The sequence below is a fragment of the Sinohyriopsis cumingii genome, chromosome 17 (genome assembly GCF_028554795.1).
Source record: "Sinohyriopsis cumingii isolate HCF-2022 chromosome 17, ASM2855479v2, whole genome shotgun sequence".
Lineage (NCBI taxonomy): Eukaryota > Metazoa > Mollusca > Bivalvia > Unionida > Unionidae > Sinohyriopsis > Sinohyriopsis cumingii.
Window position 1 is genome coordinate 37,397,400 of NC_142977.1, and position 23,344 is coordinate 37,420,743.

Consider the following 23,344-nt stretch of genomic DNA (forward strand, 5'->3'; position numbering starts at 1 on the left):
GGGGGAGAGCAGAGGCGGGATAAGTGGCTTCAGAATCCCAATTTTCTGTCTCTGGGATTCTGAAATTTCTTCTCTCCTTTTCCTCCTCTTCTTTTTTTCTTCTTTCCTCCTCCTCTCTCATCCTTCCCTCTTCGACAATAGCCTCCGCGGCCAGTTCATTCAACAGGCGCCTGGCATATTCCAGGTGCATCTGGAGTTCTAGAAACTTTACAATTCTGGTATTCATTCTCTTCATCAATCAACAAGGGTAGCTAGACTGCCCAGCGAGTTTCAATTTATAGTAAAAGCGCGGACGTAAAGTAAAACATCCCCTAAAACAAAATTGATCTTACCTAGATCATAACCAAAACAACGCGCGGACCTAAAAGAAACACTCACTTTTCTATACTACCCATCACTATTCTAAAAAAAAATTCATTAACCACTTCAATATACTATTCACATACGCAAAGCAATCCAATCCATCCCCAAATCTACTCTCCCCACACCTCAAACAGCAAAAAAACATGATCTTAATCTACTATCCACACCAACGTACGTCAGCACTTACAAACACACAATCCTATACACAAACACATACCTTCACACTATAAAAATAGAGTCAGTGTTTATATTCACACTACTCTACCTACACACATTGGCAAATCGATTGTTATTTCTTTTCTAGAGTATTGGGTAGCCCTGAAAAGGGCTGTTTTTTTTGTTTGCTATGGTAATCTTTTAGTTTCTAAGAATGCGACGTCCTCTGAGGATAGACTTTCTGACGATAGGTCTGCTTCTTCGGAAAGAGAAGAAGAACTCTTTGGTGTCGATACGACAATCGACAAAGCCTCTGTCAGGTTCAGGTTCCTGCTGCTGCTGCTGCTGTTGTTGCTGTTGCTGCTGTCTCTGAAGTCTGTACTTCTCTGTCCATTCTTCTTTCTCCCTGTTCACTTCTTCTCTGAAGAGCTCTTCTATCAGGTCTTCAGTGACTTTTAACATTCTCACATTCTCTATCTCTTCTGGCTTCGGTATCAGACTGTGTCTGACCCTATGCAAATTCACGTAGGCTTCGTTTAGCTTAGCTAGTTTAGAGCACATCTTCGTAGGAGGATGAGTCGACAATGGATGGTTAGACTGGAAACTACCCCAGTTCTTAAAGTCAAAGCGCGGACGTGAAGGAAAACATCCCTCTCCGGTTTTCGAGCCGCAACGTTCAATGAGTGTCATGAGAGGGATAGTAAGAAGTCAAAGAGCATGAATCAACATTCTTATAGCCAAACAAAAGACAATGGCATTTTTTTTCAAAACACAACATTTTTTTATTCAAAATCACTTAACACTAACCAACAACTCTAACATTTTTAACAATAATCCAACAATATAACATCAAACATTTTTTTCAAATCACAAACATTTTTTTCAATTCACACTCTATTTTAAACAGGGTTGACAACGTTGTGAATGAAATTGTGATTTCCACTGTTGGAAGTCATTAGGCCATTGATTGACACTACGTGTCCTAGCTTGAGACAAAAGATAAGCATAATGGTCACAAAACCATCGATCTACTTTCACATCGTTTCTTGAAGAAGAACGAGGATCAAAATGAGTCACTAAATGTTCTAAGGAATAGCCCAGGCTGCGATGATGCAGAAAATACACACAGTACTGTCCACACACCAAGGAATCTGTGCCTTGTAATTTCACATTATTGAATCGGGTGGTCTGAGCATTTCTTCTCATAAAGTCAATGATATCGTCTTCCAAAGGGGGCAATCCGTACGAATCGAAATATTCCACACATCCTTCTTGAGGAAAGTAGACGGCTACCCATTGGGTTCCTGGGAGATGATTGTCGTCCGTGTTGATGACATCAGCTAGATGGTCTTGAGGTTTGCGATGAGGGAGTTCATCTTTAGCACAGACGACAGGATTCCAAGAAGCCGTGTACGAACTGTGGTTCAAAAGGTAATAAAGTTCCCAGGTATCCATTTGTGTGTTTTGTTTTTTTCTTCTTCACAGGTAATAATAAGTCATCAATTCGATCCTGACTTTTTGCTTGAAAATGTCTGACAAATAACCGTTTCTTCGTTTCGTCTCCCCACTCTGATTCAGGACAGCTTCGATACGATGAATCTCTTGAGTGGTTAATGGTGGACAAGAATGTTCACGCAAGTCTTTATACCACTGATGCAACACGACTTCGTCCGAGATGAGAATCCAAGCTTCATCCAGATACTCATCCAATTTTTCTTCTTGACTCAGCATCAGGCATTTATCGTGTTGAATTTGACTGGGATGATCGTTTTGACATCCATAGCACTCTTTCTTGATCAATTCCGTCATTCTTTCGACCAAGTGTTTGGCAAAACAGCAGACTAAATGGGCTTCTTGTTCTGGCCATCTTGACTTCATCAAAACTTCATCGTCTTTGTCTTGGGATTATCCTTCCATGGTCTCCTCACATTCCATCTCCAAAGTTTCTCCACTAGGTGAAGAGGGATAACAGTCTTCTATGGCTTCTAATAGTCTAGAATGACTTCTTTCAAACTGTTGATTTCCATGGTATTGTCGAATTCGGCATACAGGAAGACGTTCACCGTCTCTGTTAGATTTGTAGTAAACTGAATTTCCACACGAATCTGGCCAGATTTTATAGGGTGGAAATGTCCCTCGCCGCTGCCTTGGTCTGGAGTGAAATCGAAAGCCCACAAAGCGTAGCCTCCTGCGTAATCCTTGTACGTAATGCCGTGACTGGTGTTGGTTCCTAACTGACCAGTGGCTTCGTACAGGGACAAGTACGACCTCAAGTAATTCTTCTTGTCAAAGTTAGGTTCGAAAGGTCGGGTACACAAGGTCTTGCCATCGCGACTGACTTCGATCTTGGACACGTCAAAGTGTTTAAAGTGGAAAGGAGTTTTAGCCAAAGCTCCGTTGAAGGCTGCATTCTCGACGATACCAAGGATCAAACGTTTGGGTAACTGTCCTTGGAACAGATGATCTTCAATCATGGATCGCAGCCCCGTAGGAATGGTGAAGGTTTTCACTTCCACGCGTCGTATGGGATACTTGGCGGTCATTCTGCTCAACGTCTGACTGATGTCGTTACCCACTTTAGGTAACACTTCCACGCGTCGTACGTAGAGCCTGGCTTCCTCGATGACAGTTTTGCAAGCACTAGCACCTATCAAATGGAAAGCGGCACTACTACGATTCAGTCTCAGGCGGAGATTCACTCCGTTCAGCAAATACTTTTCTTGTAACCACATGTCCAAATGCAAACGATCCATCAGTTCTAAACTATCTCCACTTTTGATTCTGTCTCTTCGTTCTACAAATCCCGCATTGTGTTCTTTGGTTGTATTAATTTCGAATTCTTCAAACTGGCCTGCATCGTTAGCTTCCCATACCACACAGGCATTGAGATGAGTGTTCTTGGCGTCTATTCCGTACGTCAAGAGATTTTCCAGGTACGCTTGATAAGGGTAAGTATCCATGCTGCTACTGACTAGTTTGTTATTCAAGTACAAGTCCACTCCACTGAACAAGGAATGCATGAAATTGTTGACGGGAGCTATTACCTCATCACCATCTAGGGGCGTATTATCCTCATCGACAACTTTGACTTTCAGGTACAAGTAACTGCTATTCAGATCGATGCAATCTTCGGGCTGTCCTTTGATTTCAAACTCGATGGGAGCTGAGGCTGTCAAAGAGGAGACGGGGTGAAATTCCACCCACTGGGATTCTTGCATGGCCATCATGGGGGGGGGGGCATGGCAAACAGATCCAGTTCCGACTTGGAACAAGCGCAAGATTCTCGGTGCATCATTTTGTTCTTTCTCAATAATCGAAAACGTCTAAGTCTCGAACTGTTCTTCCTTTCTTTGTCTTTCTAGCTTTAGACGTGTGAAGTCAGGTGAAAGGGTGTTTTCTTCGTCGTCTCTTTCTGCCTTGTCCTTGCTGAATGCCTGACTCGGTAGCGTGCAGGGCATTTATAGGTGTTTCTCGTCGGCCCAAAAGGTCTTTGCCCGTTTGCAGCAAGACATTTTTGCCTGCCCTCATGAAGGCTTCTTTAGGGTTTTGTTTGTCGATGATGACATTTTGGAGAAATTCTTTGCCTTGTGTCAGTGCCGCATCTTTCAAGGCGTGCAATCCGCGTGTCACCATCGGTTTCAAGACTGGGGCCACCGAACGAAAGGCCGATTTCAGCATATCTCCTAAACCGTGTCCTCGCTGTCGAGCAACCCCTCGGTACACTGGATACATGACTTACGAGTCGTGAGAGAACCGTTTTCGAAAATGGAGTTTCACCGTGACTTTTCCTTTGGTGAATGGAATATTTTGTCCCAGTTCTCCTTTTATAGCAATGTTGACCGTGTCCAAATAAGACTTACTGACAGTCAAATAGTGAGGATGGACAAATTCGCGGTGAACGTGGTAAGTGTTTCCACCTTCCTCGTCAGCGTTCGTGGCAGAATCCACTTTGAAAGGAATGACACGCAGTAACGGTACGGAGGTGTGTCCCACCACGTTGTACTCCACCACATCGGAGTGCACAAACAACAAATTCAGTCCTTGGTTCAGATCTACCGGGGCACGAAATAACTTGCTAAAAGACCCGTTGTCGTAAACGATTGGTAATTCGTTTTTCTTGATCATTGCCATTCTCATGTCCATATCTCCGCCCAACATGTCAAACAATTCAGGACAAAATAAAATGGACAGGATTTTACTCCCGTCAAATTTCATCAAGAAGCGACGAGCTGCTTTGTCATATTCCATGGTGACACTTTTTTTGACACTTTCCAAAGCTTTCAGAAACACGACATTAAACCTGGAGGCTATGGTGCTGACCAAATGTTGACCACTAAAATAATAGCCTGGGGGAATGAACAAGTGATAGGTGGTGTACTTTTGATTTCTTGTGCCAGGGGTTTTCTTGTCATATTTGCCATGGGTATCCAAGTACTGTTGCATTTGCTCGTCATAAACTTCCACATCAAAAAAGTTTTGATTGGGAAGGACGTTGAGGACTTGGGTCGGGTGAATCATTTCCACTAAAGCCACTTCCCAATGGGCTTCGTGATCTAATGGGATGGCCTGAGGTAATTTGGCCGTGTAACAGCACAACGTGTTCTTGGGAAACACCTCCATGGAACTGTCACTGGGTAAGCTTAAGTAAAATTGGTTTTGGTGACTCATAATTCCAGAGTTCTGTGGCTGTCCGAGGGGTTACTGGACGTCAGAGGCGTGTCTCCGCCTAAAATGGGGTTCTGGTTGTGGTTGGAGTGGTGACTGGCACTGGCACTGGACACAAGATTCCCGTTCGAGGAGAATTTCAGGGAGGGATTGGGAAGCAAGTAACCGATGCAACTGCTTAATAAAATGGTCCACAATTGTTTGTCTCCTTGTTGCAAACTCAAATTGGCAATGGCTGCCCCGATGACACAATACACCACGAAGATTTGGCAGAAAAAGACGATTTGCTTTTTAGGAACACGTTCTCCGCACCACACCCACAAAGGTTGTTTTTGTAAATCTTGCACAGAAGAACTAGGTGAAGGAGTGGTCGACGTAGCTGCGTCTGTGTGAAAGGGCATGATGGTCACTTCTTTTTATAGTCGATGACTTGCGAAGCGTCGATCCAAGAATCAAAACTGGGTGGATATCCTTTCCAACGTACTTTCACTTCTTTGGCACGTCGTTTGCCCACTTTACGGGTTCTGCGTTCGAGAATGCTTTCGATGTCGTACACGTCGTCTTCTTTTTTTGGTGACACGTTGTAACTCGGGTAAGTAAAACGTTCCTTTGAGCACTTCTCCGTTCATGTCTTCCAATTTATAGACGGCAGGATGACGGCCATGCACTCGTCCAGTGACACGAAACAATTCGGTGGTCCAGTTAGGTAAGTAACCTTTGTCGAAAGTGCGTTTGGTTTTGCCAGTGCGCACCCAATCTCCTACGGTCAACACTCCGCTTTTCTTGGGGACAGCCCTCGTCGAGGACGTACTAAACAGGCGCTCAAACACCAACACTTCGTTGTCAGGAGTCACTTCTTGCGGGGCACGTCCGATGCTTCGATGGTAAGATTGGTTGTACGCTTGCACCAGGTGCGGTAAGATGTCGATGTACTTCAGAGTGTTGTGATGCGTAAAATATTTTCACATGCGTTCTTTCAAAGTGCGATGAAAACGTTCCACGATGCTGGCTTTGGTTTCAGGATTCTCGGTGGTAAAAAAATGAATGTCACGTTTCTTTAATTCTTTTTGGAAAGCTTGGTTCAGAAATTCGGTACCTATGTCCGTTTGCCATCGAAGAGGGTGACGACCGCTTTGTTTCAACACTCGTTGCAGGGCTCGCACTAACTCGCTGCTCGATTTGGAAGTCAATGGCACGACCCAGGCAAATTTGGAAAAGACGTCGATGACATAAAACAAATATTTGTAGCCACGATTGTAGCTGGCCAAATGAGAGACATCGGCTAAATCGGCTTGCCATTGATGATCGATGCCTTCCACTCGGGTGCGACTTCTGGCAAACTTGCGTCGAATGGGTTTGTGTAAAGTGTAGGCAGCTTGTTCTTGTAACCATCGTTGCACTTGAGGTAAACGGAGACTTTTCAGTCGCATTTTGGCAGCACGATACAATTTTTGAACTCCTGCGTAACCTGCAGGATGGGAGGGATCGTAGTAAATGCTGGCTAAGACTTTTTCCATTTTTTTGTGTTTGTGTGTTAATAAGACACCCACTCTTGGAGGATGCTACTCTTTTTCTCTTGGGGTACTTTCTTGGATTGCAATGCTTTGCGTGTGCGACCGGCAATAGGTGTTGAAGAGGAGGATGTCTGAGCGGGGGATATCGGTTCTTGTTTCACTTCTGTTTTCACTTCTGTCTTCACTTTCTTTTTCTCTTGTGAGGAAGAAGGGGTGGCCATCATCTTTTTAATCCATCCAATTCTGGAGGTAGGTGGTGTTGTTAACTTGCGTACTTTTTCTGGTGGAGTTTGAAACCCTTCCTCTTCTTCTCCTTTTTCTGTCTTGGTCACTGGTAGTGGTGGTACTGGTACTGGTGATGGTGCTGGACTTTTCATCAAGGTCTTAAAATCTTTCAGAGTGGGTAGAGCTGTTTCGTCTAAAGCTTTCTGGTGAAAGAGTTGCAGTCGTTGCAAGAGTTGACCGTACTTTTGCGATTTTTCTGTTTCGGACAAATCTTGGCGATCCATCAAGGACTGCAATTCGTGTTGTAACTGGGACATCTCGCTCAAATGGGGATTGGGAGGTAAATGCGGGGTGCGTTGTTCTTGCCAACGATGGTATTCCATCCATCGTTTGTAAGGCACTAAAGCTAGTTTTCGTCCTTCCATGGGGTTGTCAGGGGTCGATTCTGAGATCTTGGGACTTCCGAGGGCCTTTTTATCTTGCTCCCACCAGTCCTCCCAACATGGTTCCCAAGACTCCTTTCAGTAAGTGATCTAACAAGAGGGGTAAAATGCCTCCACGTTGGACCAACATCTTCTTTTGACGAATGGGAATTTTCTTTTGAACCATTTGGCGAAGAACGTGACGATGTTTGCCTAAGCATTGTTTCTGGTGTTTCGACAAAGGGATCGTGCTTTTCAAGACGTTCAAACAGCATTCGCACACGGTATCGATGACCTCTTTGGAGGCCGATTGAATGAGTTTTTTTCGTAGGGGTGGAGAAGCTTTGGACAGGACAGATAACATGTCCCCATGTTTGACTAAACGAAGAGGCAGTCCTTTCCTTTTCTTTCCTTGGGGCTGTTTAGAAGAGGGATGTTTTCTGGAGGGTGACGTCTTTGAGTCTTCAGCACCAAAAACACTGATACCCCCCGACTTGGTCACAGGCCATTTTTATACTGAAACGCGTCGCCACTGATTGTCTTTACGTCGTATCAGTTTGAGGACAGGCATGACACGTCGTGCAGGGGTACGCAACGGACTAAATCGAGCCAGTTCTTGCTTGGACAAATCCAGTAAACTTTGTAACATGCCCGATCTTTCTTGAACTTTGATTTTGGGAGAAGGTACTTTGTGAGCAGCAGCCACTGCCACTAAATTGGAGGGTCCTGCCACTGGGGAAGTTCTTCTTGGGGGTCATCAACGGAGAAGTTCTTGGTGTGATCAACGTCTCCAAGTACTCTTCAGTTCTTGGTGTCATCAACGGAGAAGTGGATGAACTTGAGGCTGCCGGAGACACGGTCACCGCCGTGGCAGGTCGTGGTTTGCGAGTGTAAAGTTGCATCCTGGCCGAAGTGCCTCTCTTGCGACTAGTTTTCTTCTGTGGACTTTTCTTTTTCTGGGGACTTCTTTTCTTTCTCTGGGGTGGTGTCTGGTAAGAGGAGGGTCCCGCCACTAGAGAAGTTCTCCTTGGGGACCTGGTCTTTTTCTTCTTCTTCTTGGAGCTTCGTTTGACTTTTTTCTTGGGGAGAAGTTTGGGGGCATTAGGATCCCATCTTAAGAGAGAGCGAATGATGACCCCTCCTAGAGTACCGCTCCCTCCAGGTTTCAAAATGATTTGTTTTTTGGTTTGAGTGTCGATGCCGGGATCGGCCAGTTGGGTCAAAGCAACTTTGTTTCGATCAAAAAAGCGTTTGGTTTGATGAGGAATCTGAATGATTCCTTGGAGTAATTGACGTGCCGTCACCGTGAACCATCGTAAGACTTCTTTGAGACTAGCTTCTAAGACACGAGCTCATGTTTGTGGATTTTTTTCTCGACTGATGCCATACAAGGTACGAATCAATTTGACGGGAAGATGCGACTGAAGGGACGTCATGTTCAAAATGTGTGTGAGACAGACGAATAGGTTCTGAGGTTTTCATAGATTTTTTTGTGGAATGAAGTTAAGTCGAGGACGGAGACGTGACAGGCCCTCCGTCTTGGCCCCAGTGGTGAAACAAGTGGGTACGAAATCGCAAATCCTCGGGGGTCGTAGGTTTCAAATCGACGAGTAAATAGGCGTGTGGAGCTTGAGTGGCATCGTCGTACGCCTGAGTCAGCCAAGGTGTCCCTAACTGTTTGGCTAAGACTTGCACTTGCGATTTATCTCGAGGGCTTTTAAACAAGACCACGTAATGCGCACTGAGACTGATGGTGCGATGGGCTTTACTTTGTTGAAACAAATTTTGGGTGATGTAAACGACACTGGCATTACGGTGATGCCCTTTGCGCGCGAACCACAGTTTAATTTCTTCTTCGTCTTCTCCTAACATGTCGTCAAAAATGACCAAATGGGTTTGACGGGAGTCAGAGACGATGCCGTCGTCTTCTTTAGGAATGCCTTCCACACACACGATGGAATCGCCTTGACTTTCTCGCAAGAGGCTGTACGCCGATTGACACTCTTTGTAACACCAGACGATCCGCTGAGGTGGTCGATCGATCAAATGATGTTTATGTTCGATCAAACGTTTGACGAATTCGGTTTTGCCTGAACCGCTAGGTCCGGCAATGAGCATGTTAAAGGGATGACGAAGATACAAAGCCTCCCAACTGGTACGATCTAAGTGTTCGTCGATGACTTTGACAGTAGAGGAAGAGGGAGCAGAGACAGCAGAGGTAGCCATAGTGTGAGGAATGTCACTTGTGACACAAAAACAAACAAGACGAGAGTTTATATACTTTTTTCAGAACACGTTTATTGAATGTTTTAAACATAAATACGAAAGACAAAAAATACATAAAAGCCAAAGGCTTGAGTACAACGATAAAAGGCACATGATAACCATCAACGTGGAATAAACACAAGTGTCTGTACAACATGTTTTGGGTAATGTTCTGACCAGTTCTATAGGGGGTAAGGTCACACAAGTGTCCTCCCGAAAGGGTCTTTCAGGGATGTCCACGACAGTCCTGTCCTGGGTGACGGGTTCTTCTGGTACTGTCACTAACACAGGTTGAAAAGTCGCAAGGCTCACAATCGCATTCCACTTCAGAAGCCCCACACTTGAATTGTGCCTTTCTAAACTTGTTTTGTGTTTCTCTGAAAGTATTCATCTTGTTCACTTGGTCTTGGTAGTCACAATGAACTACCGATCTTGCCTAGGGTTCCTTTTTATATACAGACCAATACCGACGTGTCCATACGGTAAGGTGAAATGATTCGGAAGTCGCACTCGCTTCTGGTATATGATTTGATAGACTTTTTCCAAGGGTCGACTGACGATGTGGTGAGTGGGTAAACGTACAATCTTGTTCGGTTGATAGGTGGTCACTTTAAAGTGTTCATCCTCTCCGGATTGCAAGGCTTCTTTCAATACCCCAAAGTTGACCACACGACTGGTACGATAATTCAGAGTCAATCCTTTCACTTTGCACGTCTTTTCACTTCTCCTTGTGGGTCCCGGTATTCGTAGCCGTAATTTTTTGGACCGCCACTGACGAAACTTAGAATCTTGTCGTCGGGATGCTCGTCTGTCCAGGCTCCTAAACGGTCTCCTTCGATGTCAGGGTGATGTTGACTCGGGTGATGGATGTAAATGCAACTGTCCGTGTCAAAGTACAGGACACATTCCCCTAACAGTTCTAAAGGTTCGTACAATTTTAAGCGAGCATGAGCTGTCACGTAAGCCGCAATGATGACATTTCCAAACGGGTCGCCTTGTACAAAGTCCAGATCTTCTTCGTAATTGACCAAGATCAAATCCTCACGAACGACGTCCACGTGTTTCATGTATTTGGTTTTGTTGTGAATTATCTGAAAGTAGCGGGAAGGTTCTGTCAAATATTCCGTCTTGGGTAAACACGGTCGTTGTGCCATTTTACCCCACAAGCAATTTAACATCACTTTGGCAAACGATCGCCTGCCTTCGTTTTTCTCGATGTGGTCTAAAGAGATGCCTTCTTGTTCATAGTATTTCTCTTTGAATGTCTTTTCGTCTTCGAAAGTGTGACACCAGGGCGGATAGCCGCTGGCTTCTTGTTTCAGTTTCAAAAAGGCATCCACGTAGTCTCCGAAAATGCCTTTCTGACTGGGGTCACCCTTGTGGTATTGTTGTGTCTTGGGAAAGTGACAAATTTCGTGCACTTCTAAAAGTTGGTATCCCATGTCCAGAGCTGTGAACAATTCTACGCTGACCCACGTCCCCGTCAAGGCCCGTTCTTCCTGGGTGTGCTGACAAGGTTGGTCTTGGTTGCACTTTTCGGCACAAGTACGGCACAAAGGAAACATCAGTTTGCCTTGACAATGGTGAGGTAAGACGGGATGGTATAGGTTCGTGGGAGGCAAAACTTTACACTTGATCAAGCCTTCGTATTGTCGAATGTTTTTCAGGTCGATGTGTTCCGTCAGCAATTGCGGGTGCCCTGCAGGAAAGTGACAATATTTGCGCACGTAGGGATACAGCGAACACACGTCCAAGTATTTGATTTCTTCTCCTTTCTCTTCGTCGGCTTGGTACAGCAAACAGGTGACATTGGTCCTTCCTCCGTACAAACTATCCCTCGGGTTCAGCGGGTCCATGAACTGGTAACTTTCCACGAGGCGTTTAAATTCGGGATCGGTTTTCATACGGTGATCGTACTCATGTTCCCACATTTCCACCACTTGGTATCCTTCCTGTTCCAACTTTAGGCGTCGCTGACAAGTGGCCTGGTACAGGTCTTCCATGGTTCGTTGTAAAAACTGATTTTTAGTGCCACGGTCAGGATAACAGACGGGACATCCGTGAAATAAGCAACCGTTAAACTCGTACACGATCTTGGGGTTTTCTAAGTCCCAACCATTGACCGAATACGTTCCGATGGTCTTTTCACCCCCTCCGTTGCGGGCAATGCTGAATCCACTTGTCTTCCTTGTCGCACAAGTAATGTAACCAGCGTAAGGCTTTGACCGAGTATTGACGTTTGACAAAGTTGGTCGTTTGAGGACTGATGACAGCTACGGTGTTTTCAGGCATGAATCGTTGGCGGTACACTAAGGAACACGCTTTGGCAATGGTGCAAGCTTCTTTCAAAGGATCGACCCCTCCGTGTTCCATGAACAGTTCTCGAAATTTTCCACAGCAACGTCGTAAAATGTCCACGTCGGAACGACAATACTTTAACATTTCTTCCTGAAAGTCGAAAGGGTCGGAGGCGTGAGCCTGGTACCAAGCGTAGAAAGCTTCTCGTTGTTCGGTACGCATGTTGTCAGGGTCGTAATAGTGAGCCTCAGGTAAATGGGGTAGAACGGCGTGTTGATTGGCTTCCGTATTGAAAAAGTGTGGAAAGTACCCTTTAGCCATTTCTGTCATTCCAAACGTTTTAGGCATTCGACTCAAAGGCATGGCCAAATAGCTCATCGAATCTTTAAACTGTACTTGTCCCACTTGCATGAAAATGATTTTGGCTCCGTTCAAAGTCACTTTAGGACGCTCGGTGCCTTGTTCCGTATAATACCTCAAAAGAAACTGTCCATCGTATCCGGAGAAATTGTGAGCCATCACTGTGGCATGACGATGACAATCTCCGTAACGTTCGATGTCCTCTTGGCTCCACGTCTTGTCGATGGGGTCTAAGACCCATTGGGCAAAATCGGCTAACGTGTTCGGTCCTCGAAAGATTTTTTCACGCCCTCCGGGAATCTTACTGCAGTGAGGGCAATGACTGAAGATAGGTTCCTGAATGCACTTCTCGCACGCTCGATGAGCCACGCAGAAATTAGGAATGTGAATGCCGGTCTCTTGCATGCATTCGAAATCGAAAAAGATGAAACTGCCTTTCTTCTTGTGACCGTCCTCTTTGTCTGGTGGGGGTTGGTATTTTTGCACGTTGCATTCGTGTTCCAAGTCCACGATGTGGTGACAAATGTGACATTTTTTTTTCCTGAACATACGTGTGTCTTGGTACTGTTCGTACGTAGGCCTTGTCCACACGTAGGGCACAATCTCAGCAGTTGACAAGCACATTTCTGCTGTGAACCTTGTGTCTTCAGATGTTGTTGGTAACAGGCAGGGCTAAGAAACGTGCGCAGACAAGCAGGACAATGTACTCTTTCTTGTCCTTCGCTCAGACAGGGTGGAGAGGCCAAACATCCTGAGCATTTCCATCCACAATGTTTGTGTTGTTCTCGATTTTTATGGCCATGGTCACATTTCGCACAATAATAAAAATGGTCATCGTGATAATAGACATGAATGTATTTTCCGTCCTTAAAGTCTTTCCCTCGAAACAACAGAGGTCCGCGCATTTCTTGAGGGTGCACTTTCAAGGTGTAGAATGGAGCTAGGACATCTTGCAATTTTTGCATCTCAGGAATGCCACAGGGTGTGTCTTTGGACAGTCCGCCTTGTTGTAACAGGAGTTCTGCTTCATTTCGTTGTTTGGCTCGGTCCGATTTTCGAATATTCTCCCAGGCTCTTTTCCATTCTACCGTGTCGTTCTTGTTCGCATAGGTTCGTCCCACCACGATGGCTCAGGCTAAACACATCTGGTATTGAGAATTGTGAATTCAGACGAGACTTGTTTTGGTGTTGCGAAGGTCGTCCACCAGTAAGACCTTTTTGCGTCCAGTCCCTTGAGGAGGAGAGACGTGGGTCATTTTCAGTGTGGCTTTACCATCGGTGATGTCAAACTGGTCATTAGATTGTTGTACGTGTTGAATCTTGTCCATGACTTTGGAAGGGGTTAGTTCTGCGGGTCTGCTAAACTCGATCCAAACAGGGGATTTCAAGCTGTCGTGATCTATGGATAGTGTCAAGCGATCGTCTTCTTTGGGTTGACATTGTCGCTTGAGTGCGGTGAGCAAAGAGTCCCACATCTCGGTGATAAACCCTTCTGCTTTCTCCAATGGTACGTCGGACTTGAAATCTTTAAACTTGACTGTGTAGGTGTAAGCCGTGGTTCTAAATTTTCTAGAGGAGCGCTTTTCCGTCTCTTGAATGGAATAGTACTTTTCAGGGTTGACTAAGGGTTGGTTGGTTGGTTGTTGTGGGGTTTAACGCCATTTTTCAGCACACGATAGGCCATATATGGCGGCCAGTATTAATGGTGGAGGAAGAACCCGGGAAAACCCCAGAAAGAACCACCGACCCACGAGAAGCTACTGGCATGCTTTCTCACATATCTACATTGGCTGAATCTGAGACTCGAACCGGCGCAGACAGAGGTGAGATGGCAGTGATCCGTAACGGCGAACGCTTTAGACCACTCGGCCACTCGGGGCCCCTTGACTAAGGGTGGTGAACTTTGTTTAGAGGGTTCAGATTCTGGTTCACTCATGTCCTCTTCAAAATCACTGGCATGAATTTGTGCCAAGACTTCAGCTCTGGTACGAGGCGATAGATCACGTTTCTGCTTCTTAATTTCTTCTTCTTTCTTCTCGAATGAATAGGATCGTTTCATCTTGAGTGCAAAACGTCAAATGACTCAAGTTTAAACACTATAGACTAATTTATAGTCATGGCAAACCAGCGTATATAAAAGGGTGTGTGTCTTGTCCTTTCACTATTCATTTCACTCTCAAACCGAGCACAACGATGGAAGAGACTAGCCAAATCGAACGTTTCATCAGAGCTTTGCGAGGGGTCATTAGAAAATTCTCTTCAGACCAGCCGACGGACTACTCTCCTTCCTTTCGAGATAAAAGTCAAGATACTTGCTATATCTGTCAGAAGAAAGGGCATTGGTCTTCAGAGTGTCCAGACCGTCAAAAAAGAAAAAAAACAGGGGCTAGAAAAGATAGAAGTTAAGATACCTGTTATTATTGTCAAGAAAAAGGACATTGGTCTCCAGATTGCCCCAAAAAGAAACAAGAGGAGTCAGAAGAAAAGAGGGATTCTTCAGAAGAAGAGAGAGATTCTTCAGAGGAAGAAAGCAGCCAGGTGAAGAAAAAGAAACAGGAGAAGAAAAGAAGAAGGGAAGAAAGTGAGGAGGAAGAGGAGGAAAAGACTGTGACGGTGAAGAAATTGAAAAAAAAAGAGAGAGTAAAAAAAGAAACAGAAGAAGTGAATGTAATTTATAAAGTGTTCTGTTGTGAATTGTGAATTGGATTGTAACTATGGAGAAAAGAATACATTAATTATACAAGGTAAGTGTCTTTGAGTTTTGATTTTAAATAAGAAGCTACACTCACGCACTCATACACAGACACGTACTACAGGGGGTAAAATGGGTTGTTTTTGTTGATTTTTGAGTTATTGGCAAATTGAAAGGCTATCTCTTTTCGAGAGAAGTGGGTGGCCCTGAAAAGGGCCTTTTTTGGTGTAGGGGTGAGTTTAAGCAATCAACTTTAACTGCCTTAAGCCTTTGCCACGGCCGAGGCCTACTTCTGATGATGATGATTGGGTGGAAATCACTAAGGGTGGCACGGTAGGCTTAGTCACAGGGTTGGCGTGTTTAGCTCGGGAAGGTCGTATTCTCTTCGGTCGTGATAAAGAAGTCTGATACATTTGTTTCAGACTTCTTAACTCCGCTAAAATGTCCAACAGTACCGTGGCCGTTTGATTTTCACCCTCTTGTTTCTTTGCTGCTACTTCTTCTTCTTCTTGTTTTTTTTTCTTACCTCTTCTTGTTGCTGTTGCTGTTGCTGTAGGAGAAAAGCTTGTTCCGCTTCCTTTTGTCGTTGCATAAATTTCTCCAATTCTTCTTTCTGTCTCTGTCTAAAATTCTCCACTTGCGGTAGTGAAGAATGAGACGAAGGTTCCGGAACAAATTCTTGCGAGGTAAGAAAATCCACAAAATCCCAATGTACCTCTTCTGAAAGTAAGTCCGGGTTCCCTTGGGTGGTCTCCACTGCTGGTGCACCCCAGTGAATCGTTTTCTGAGTTTCCGTCATGTTGAATCACTGTCGCATAGATTGACTTCACACAGGCGCTAGCGAATCTATATAGACCACGTGACGTCACAGACTGCTCTCGTCGGATTGGATGCGGGCTGACTGAATTTTGTCACGCGTGTTTGGATTGGTCAATGAACTCAATCCGTTTCAATCCTTCCTCTCCCTATAAATAAGCGCAGTTCAGCGCAATTACTCACCTGTTCTCGGAGCCTCAAGATGTGGACCGACGTTCAATCTTCCACCCTTGTGTCAACAATGATGTTCAGGACGGACATACCCATGTATGTCCGGTCCAAGTGGACTGTTGTCGATAAGACAGATACTAGTCTATGGATGAGAAGAGTTTACATAGAAAGACAAGGATGCCTCAAGAGGGTACTTGTGTATGAACCTGCAGTTAGAAGGAGTTTAAGAAGAAGATGTGACAGATGCCGTCTATGTTAATATTAACATAAAACCAAAGGCCCTTTTCAGGGCCACCCATATTTCTCGAAAAGAGATTGACTTTCCATTGCCTACCCCGTTTTTAAAAAATATTTTTTTCAAAAAAAAATCCCATGTTCAATTCCCCTTGTCCCTAGACAGGCCCAAACTCTATTCCCCATGTTCAATTCCCATTGTCCCTAGAGTGACCCAGCAATATCTCCCATGTTAAATTTCCATTGTTCGAATGCCTTTGTCCCTAGAATGTCCCTATACATTTTTTTTCCTTTCTCCAATGTTAAATTCCCTTGTCCCCAGAGTGACCCAGGGTTTTTTGCCCATGTTAAATTTCCATTGTCCCTAGAGTGACCCAGGGTGGTTAATGTTAAATTTACATAGTCCCCAGAGTGACCCAAGGGTGTTTTTAATGGTAATTCCCATTGTCCTTAGGGTGACCCCATTCACTACTATTATCTACTTTCATCAGTTCACATTTGGTCCAAAAGTTCAAATGAACACCTAATAGTGACAAGATTACTGAGAGAGAGAGAAAGAGAGAGAGAGAGTAAATATTTGAAAAGGAGCCAGGCCCAATTTTAGCAATCAGGAGTATACGCCCAGTCTGCAACTTTGTGAGACCATTTAACTTAGTAAAAAAAAACAACATATTTCGTGATTGGACGGAATCTCAATAACGGGACAAAAATACAGAAATCACTCATTGTGGTTATATGGCAGCATTATCCTTCCAATATAAAGGTGAGGATAGGGATTGGATCAACGGATTTTTGCAGCTATTAACCATCTCTTGAGCAAAATGGATTGTGCGTGTACATTAAGACCAGTGGAGATGATTTATTATGATAATTGCCGATATTTCTGATTTTGATGTTGCTTGAGCTTCTATATCACATTTTGTCATCTGGAAAGAACATGGTGAATCAGTTCTACACCTTCTCACAATAAATTGTATTTTTCTGCATGATATAAAAGATACACACTGTTACCTTCTGGAGCCTGAATAAACTGTGTATTCCAAAACTAAATACCAGCTATCTAAAATGATGTGTATTTTTGTTTAGATCAGATCATAGATGTTAAAAACGTTAAAATTAAAATAAAAAACGTAAAAAAACGCATCTTTTTCTCAATAAATAAAAAACGAAAAAAAAAACGTTCCAGTAATTTTTAGGCAACACAAAAATCAATATTTTACATATTTACACGCTACATACCAGTTTTGAAGTTTCAGTGATACAAATATGAAAAAATGTCAAAAGTTTTAAACCGTAGTCCAGATAACATTTAAATTTTTTTTCACTCAATTTCGTTATCACCATCTGACTGATCTGACCACTCTATGATTTCCTCCATATAATAACCTGTATGGCCGATGATAAAAAAATGGAAGTACCAAATATAAAAAACGCAAAAAAATAAAAAAAACGTAAAATTTTCGAGGTAAAATAAAAAAAAAAAAAAAAAGTTTTTATCAACTATGGATCAGATTGATGATCGTAATTAAACGTACAAATGCCTTAAAAGATTAGCGCGTGGAGCAATCGAAGACACGTACAATAACACTTATCTTAAAGTTTTTTTAAAAAAAATACCAGTAAACAGTTTCGTAGTGTTTTGAGCTTATTAAACTTTTAAACAGTGAAAGAATAAACTTATATCCACAAAACCAACACTAAACTCAGGAGCCAAGGAAAAGATACTTGACTTCTTTGAATGACAGGGATATCTTCGACGAAGCGTAAATTAATGGAATAAAATAGATTTATTTATTTATTACAGTTATATAACCTAGCTACTGAGTGAACCAATACGAACTAAACGACTTAAACTAAAGATGGACATCACATTGTGATGCTCTGATTTTGCAATGTAATCATTTGTTAGTGGTTGAACAGAAACAGAACTGACATATGTCAGTTAAGTTAACAAAAGACCAAGTTCTGGGGAGTGCATTTTAATAAATAATCTATATTATACGCTACTCCTAAATTATGCCGGAGCGTGTAGTCCTTATATCCGTCTGCAACTGTGTAGTAATCAGAACCAAGCTTTAGGAAGACCCAGTTTGCCAAACGTTTTAGACTCTAATATATTTTGTTCTGCTTTGCTCAGGAGTACTAACATTAAGTGAACAGGAAAAATATATATTTCAATTATTTAATTGAACAGATATTGCACAATTGATAATAATAATAATTACAAGTAACCGTTTCCACTCTTTCAGATGGTACATACTACAAGAGAGGGTACTATGACAACAATTCTGATAATTTTACTTGGTTTGGCACAGAAATATGGGCAGGTAAGTGCATGTTTGAGGTCGAAGAAAGATTTACGTACCAAGCATTCCTTCTCTTTTCTCATTAAAGTTTGGAGTAAATGACAGAAACGGTTGCCTTCTTATATAGTTGATTTTATAAACATGAAAGATAACATAATGTTGAAGCTCTATACAAGGTCTTTCCTTTGTATTCATTTTATATATTAGTTGATGACTGGTGAGAAAGCTCAGTCGCTAGGAAAATTGAAAGAGTCATGGCTTTTGGGGGTATGGGGTGTCGCGCACTCACAACAACAGGAAACAAAACAGATTGATTAATTCAAATGACGGCTCTCACACCAACCACATAAGCACTGATTCAAACAATACAAAACACCATCATCGCTGGTCCACCTTTCCTCACTAATGGACTTCAGACAGTTGGTCTAGGAATTGTGCCAGAATCCTTCGAGATCCTACCTCTGAAATAATACCATACTAACGTGTTTTTAAAAAATATAACTATTACTATAACTATTATTTTAAATGGAGAGTATAAAATGCTAAAGGTGTGGTACTTTAAGATCATAAACGAGATGGAGAGTATAAAATGCTAAAGGTGTGGTACTTTAAGATCATAAACGAGATGGAGAGTATAAAATGCTAAAGGTGTGGTACTTTAAGATCATAAACGAGATGGAGAATATAAAATGCTAAAGGTGTGGTACTTTAAGATCATAAACGAGATGAAGCTCAAATATAGCCGACACAAAGAATGTAAAAATCCTTCAATTAGAAAATGAATTGATATGGGAAGATTGAAAGTCTAGTTTTGGTCATAAAAGAATATTACACCATTATTTATATATGCGGTAGAAACATTATATTCATATATTTCCACCAGCATACTAAAACAAAAATACACTCAAAACAAGTTGAGAAATGCACATCAAAATAGGATAGAAAGATTAGTAGGCTCAAAAATTACATGCCGTTGTAAAGAAGCAAAACACACGAGTAACCCGTGTATTGAGAGCAAATGTGAAAAAGTTTATGATATAATTGTTTTAATCAATGACTGGCTGATTACTTTAAATACCTATTTACTTATGTACTATGTACACTTCTCACTTCCCGCGATGTGTACATGAGAGCACAAGGTCATACTAATAGTAACTGACCTCAATTGCTCAGTGGTATAACTGATGGATTTTGAAAGTAAACAAAATGATAGATTTGCCCAAATATTTGCATTCGTAATTGGGCATAACATCTTTGCTGTCAACAGGTCAACGCAGGATGGAGAAAAGGATGGATACAGATGATTTTACAATAGGAAAGACATCTAAACATAATCACTAGATATGAAATATAACTGGAAGAAAGTACGAGTTGTATGTTCCATGGGATTGAATAGTTAGCATTGTAAGTGGACAAATATCGATCGATAAGCAAGAAATTCGTATATTTATACCTCTGAAAGCGTCAAACAAAATAACTGCTTAAATGTAAACACAATATTGAAGATAACGGGGTTCTCTTCTTTTTATGCACTTTAATCTGTGTTAAATGCTTATAGTAATCTGTTACGAGTCTACGTTCTTAAAATAAGTAACAGAAAAGAGTGAAACGCAACAAGATTTGTACAGATAATTTGTTTCCCTAAAATAAAAAGTGAAAATGAGAATAAAAAAACTTACGGTATTGCGAATTAAATCCCAAACTAATCCAAGAATAACTGAAACAAGTCATAATAATTTAAAGTCCTAAATAAAATTCAGTACAAGTCCAGAATAAATCCAAAAATTGACGGCGGTGATGTGTATGTGGCACCTTGTAAAGTGTTGATTAGTCAACAATCTTTTGTTGAATCACAGTACTATAATTCCAGCTTTGACTTCACCATACATTCCAGTGAATGTCTCTGTCTTTGAATTTTATAAGAGCACTTTTGGATTTCCAGAAACAATAGTTACTTGAATTCAATAATTTGAAGAAAATGGATTCCAGCCCAAAATTACTGGTCACAACATATAATAAAACTTGATTGTGCTAAGACTTAAATAATCCTCTCAGCTACAAGATTATATAATTCTCTACTTTATCTCAGGTGACAATTATCGTTTTCTCAACAACAAAAAAAAAAACCAACATTACCTAATGGAAAATAACCTTCTATAATGATCCTGATTTTTACAAAATAAAAACCATAACCTGGATTACACTCAGAAAATTCCAAAACCTCGACCTGAATAAACATATTTGCTTCTTCTATTAATAATGATGATGATATTAAGACCATGCACAGAGAGAATAATTTAGCTATGTATTAGTTGTTTACACAGAATTTTTTTTAAAAAAAAAAGTCATTCAGGTCAAGCAGAAGGGAACTCAGTTTTGGACAAGGTTAAATCCAACATACAATGTTACATTACAATAGCATGTAAAGAAAAACATTTTAAAAACCTAACTAACAAACTATGCAAATTAAACACATAACACTTCCCCTCATAAAGAAAAAAAAAGGTTTATGCAATTAAGCTTTCGTTTTACTATTAGTCAAATATACATGCGTTTAAAACAATTGCATTGGATGAAATCTTATGAATGACACAAAATATACATGAAACAATATATGTCTATACGCGTGAATGTTCAACTGCTATTAAATTGTAATTTCCGTTGACGTGCCTGAAGTCAATGTTTATATTCCTGTAACATCAAATTCTACCTTACTAATCTCTGATTTTTTCCATCTTGCCAGTGAAAGCAAAAGGGTTGTGATCACTAAACACAATAATCGGAGAAGGAGTTGAACTAATATAGACGTGAAAATGTTGTAATGCCAATATCAAAGCCAAACTTTCCTTCTCGATAGCGGAATAATTTCTCTGGTGCTTATTTAATTTCTTAGAAAAATAGCACACTGGATGATCTAAACGTGTTTTGTCTTCTTGAATCAATTCCGTTCCAACCCCAATATCACTTGCATCAACAGACATTTTATGTGATTGACTGAAATTTGGAGTCGTAAGAACTGGTGCTCTCTTAAGTATGGCCTTTAACTTATCAAAAGCCTCCTGACATTTTTAAGATCAAAGAAACTTGGTTTTCTTGCTCAATAAATTTGTCAGGGGTTCAGCATTTGTGGAAACATTGGAACCAAATTTCCGAAAGTATCCAGCCATATCCAAAATTAGCATCAGTTGCTTTTTACTGATAGGCACAGGGAATTCAGAGATAACCTTGACCTTAGCATCTATAGGTTTGACTTGTCCATGTCCCACGATATGTCCTTGAAATGTAACACAAGCACGGCATTACTCACTGTTACATAAATTATTGTTAACATTGCATCGGTGGATCTGTCAAAGAATTTCCGAATTGTCTCTAAATGATCTTTCCAGGTGTCGTTGTAGATGATGACATCATTGATGTAAGCATCACAATTATCTAGACCATTCATTAAATGTTGAAAAGTTACTAGGCGAACCTTTCTTCCCAAACAGCATCACTTCATGTTGATAAAGTCCATTTGGACTCACGAATGCCAAAATTTCAATTTGCCCTTTCCGTCAGGGGAATTTGCCAAAATCCTTTCAGAACGTCAACAAAATAGTGACATATTATGCATGCAATTGTATCAGTGCAGTCATCGAAATGGAAATGAATCTGTTTTGGTTACACTGTTCACCTTTCTATGTTCAGTGTACATGCGAAAAGGCTTATCTGGTTTCGGAACAAGTATATATGATGAACTCCAGTCGCTTTTACTCGGTTCTATGAAATCATTATCCAGCAAATACTGAATTTCTTTTTCCAAACATTCAGGTTTTAGAGGGTTCATCCAGTACGGGTGTTGTTTCACAGGTGTGGAATTTACAATTTCAACGTCATGGTAGATTTATTTGTTCTTGTAGGAACATCTGGAAATAAGTGTTCATATTCAAGTGATAACTGTTTTAGTTCATTCTTTTCTTGTTGCTGAAAATGTGAAAGTTTCTGGTCCAGATTATTCATTACTTCTGAATTCCGAAGATTTGTTACTCCAGAGTCACTACAATCCGACTGCATTACATTGCTTAAACTTTCAGTGTGTGGGACAGGCACAACTAAATTAATTGCATGATTAACACGACTATCCCTATCAACCTACTCCTTGAACATATCATGTTTATGTGGCAAAGTTGTCTTTGTTTCCCCTCTCAGGATTATTTATGATATAATTTAAATGATTTGCTTTCTTTTCAACTGTATCAAGGCCATAATAATTAGCCTGAAGAAGATTTTCTGGTATGTGCAAGGGAGACAGAACTCTATCACAAGGCTGATAACTTATTTCCTTTGTATTTGTATCATACCTTAATTTCATTTTTGACTGAGTAGATTGCATAATAGTTCTTGCAACATCACAAGCCTTTGGCAACTTATACTTAAAATTCGAAACATAATCAAGAAGATTAATTTCTGTATATTCATTAGAAAGACGTTTCTCATTTAACAACTTCAATGGTCCACACACAGTATGTCCAAAAACTAGTTCAAAGGGACTGAATCCTAAAGATTCTTGAACTGATTCCCTAACAGCAAACAATAGTAAATGATCGCCTTCATCCCAATCTTTTCCAGTATCAAAACAATACGACCGAATCATATTTTTCAAAATTTGATGAAATCTTTCCAAATCACCTTGATTCTCAGGGTCATAGGCAGAAGATATGAATTCTTGGATGCCTAATTCGTAAATAACTTGCTGGAAAAATCTAGACATGAGATTTGACCCTTGTTCAGACTGTACAGATTTCGGAAGGCTAAATTGAGTACAAAAAAATTTACCTAAGCTTTTATTATTGTTTTAGTTTTAATATTCCTCAAAGG

General features: G+C 41.4%; 1 protein-coding gene across 1 annotated transcript in view; it reads left to right on the plus strand.

Annotated features, from left to right (window-relative positions):
• LOC149778443 (gamma-aminobutyric acid type B receptor subunit 1-like) overlaps nt 1-23,344 on the plus strand; it is a 128,425-nt gene that overhangs the window by 56,294 nt on the left and 48,787 nt on the right. The window contains exon 10 of the mRNA XM_089939276.1: nt 18,431-18,508. Coding sequence (XP_089795402.1) covers nt 18,431-18,508 — 78 coding nt within the window. The remainder of the gene's footprint in view (nt 1-18,430; nt 18,509-23,344) is intronic.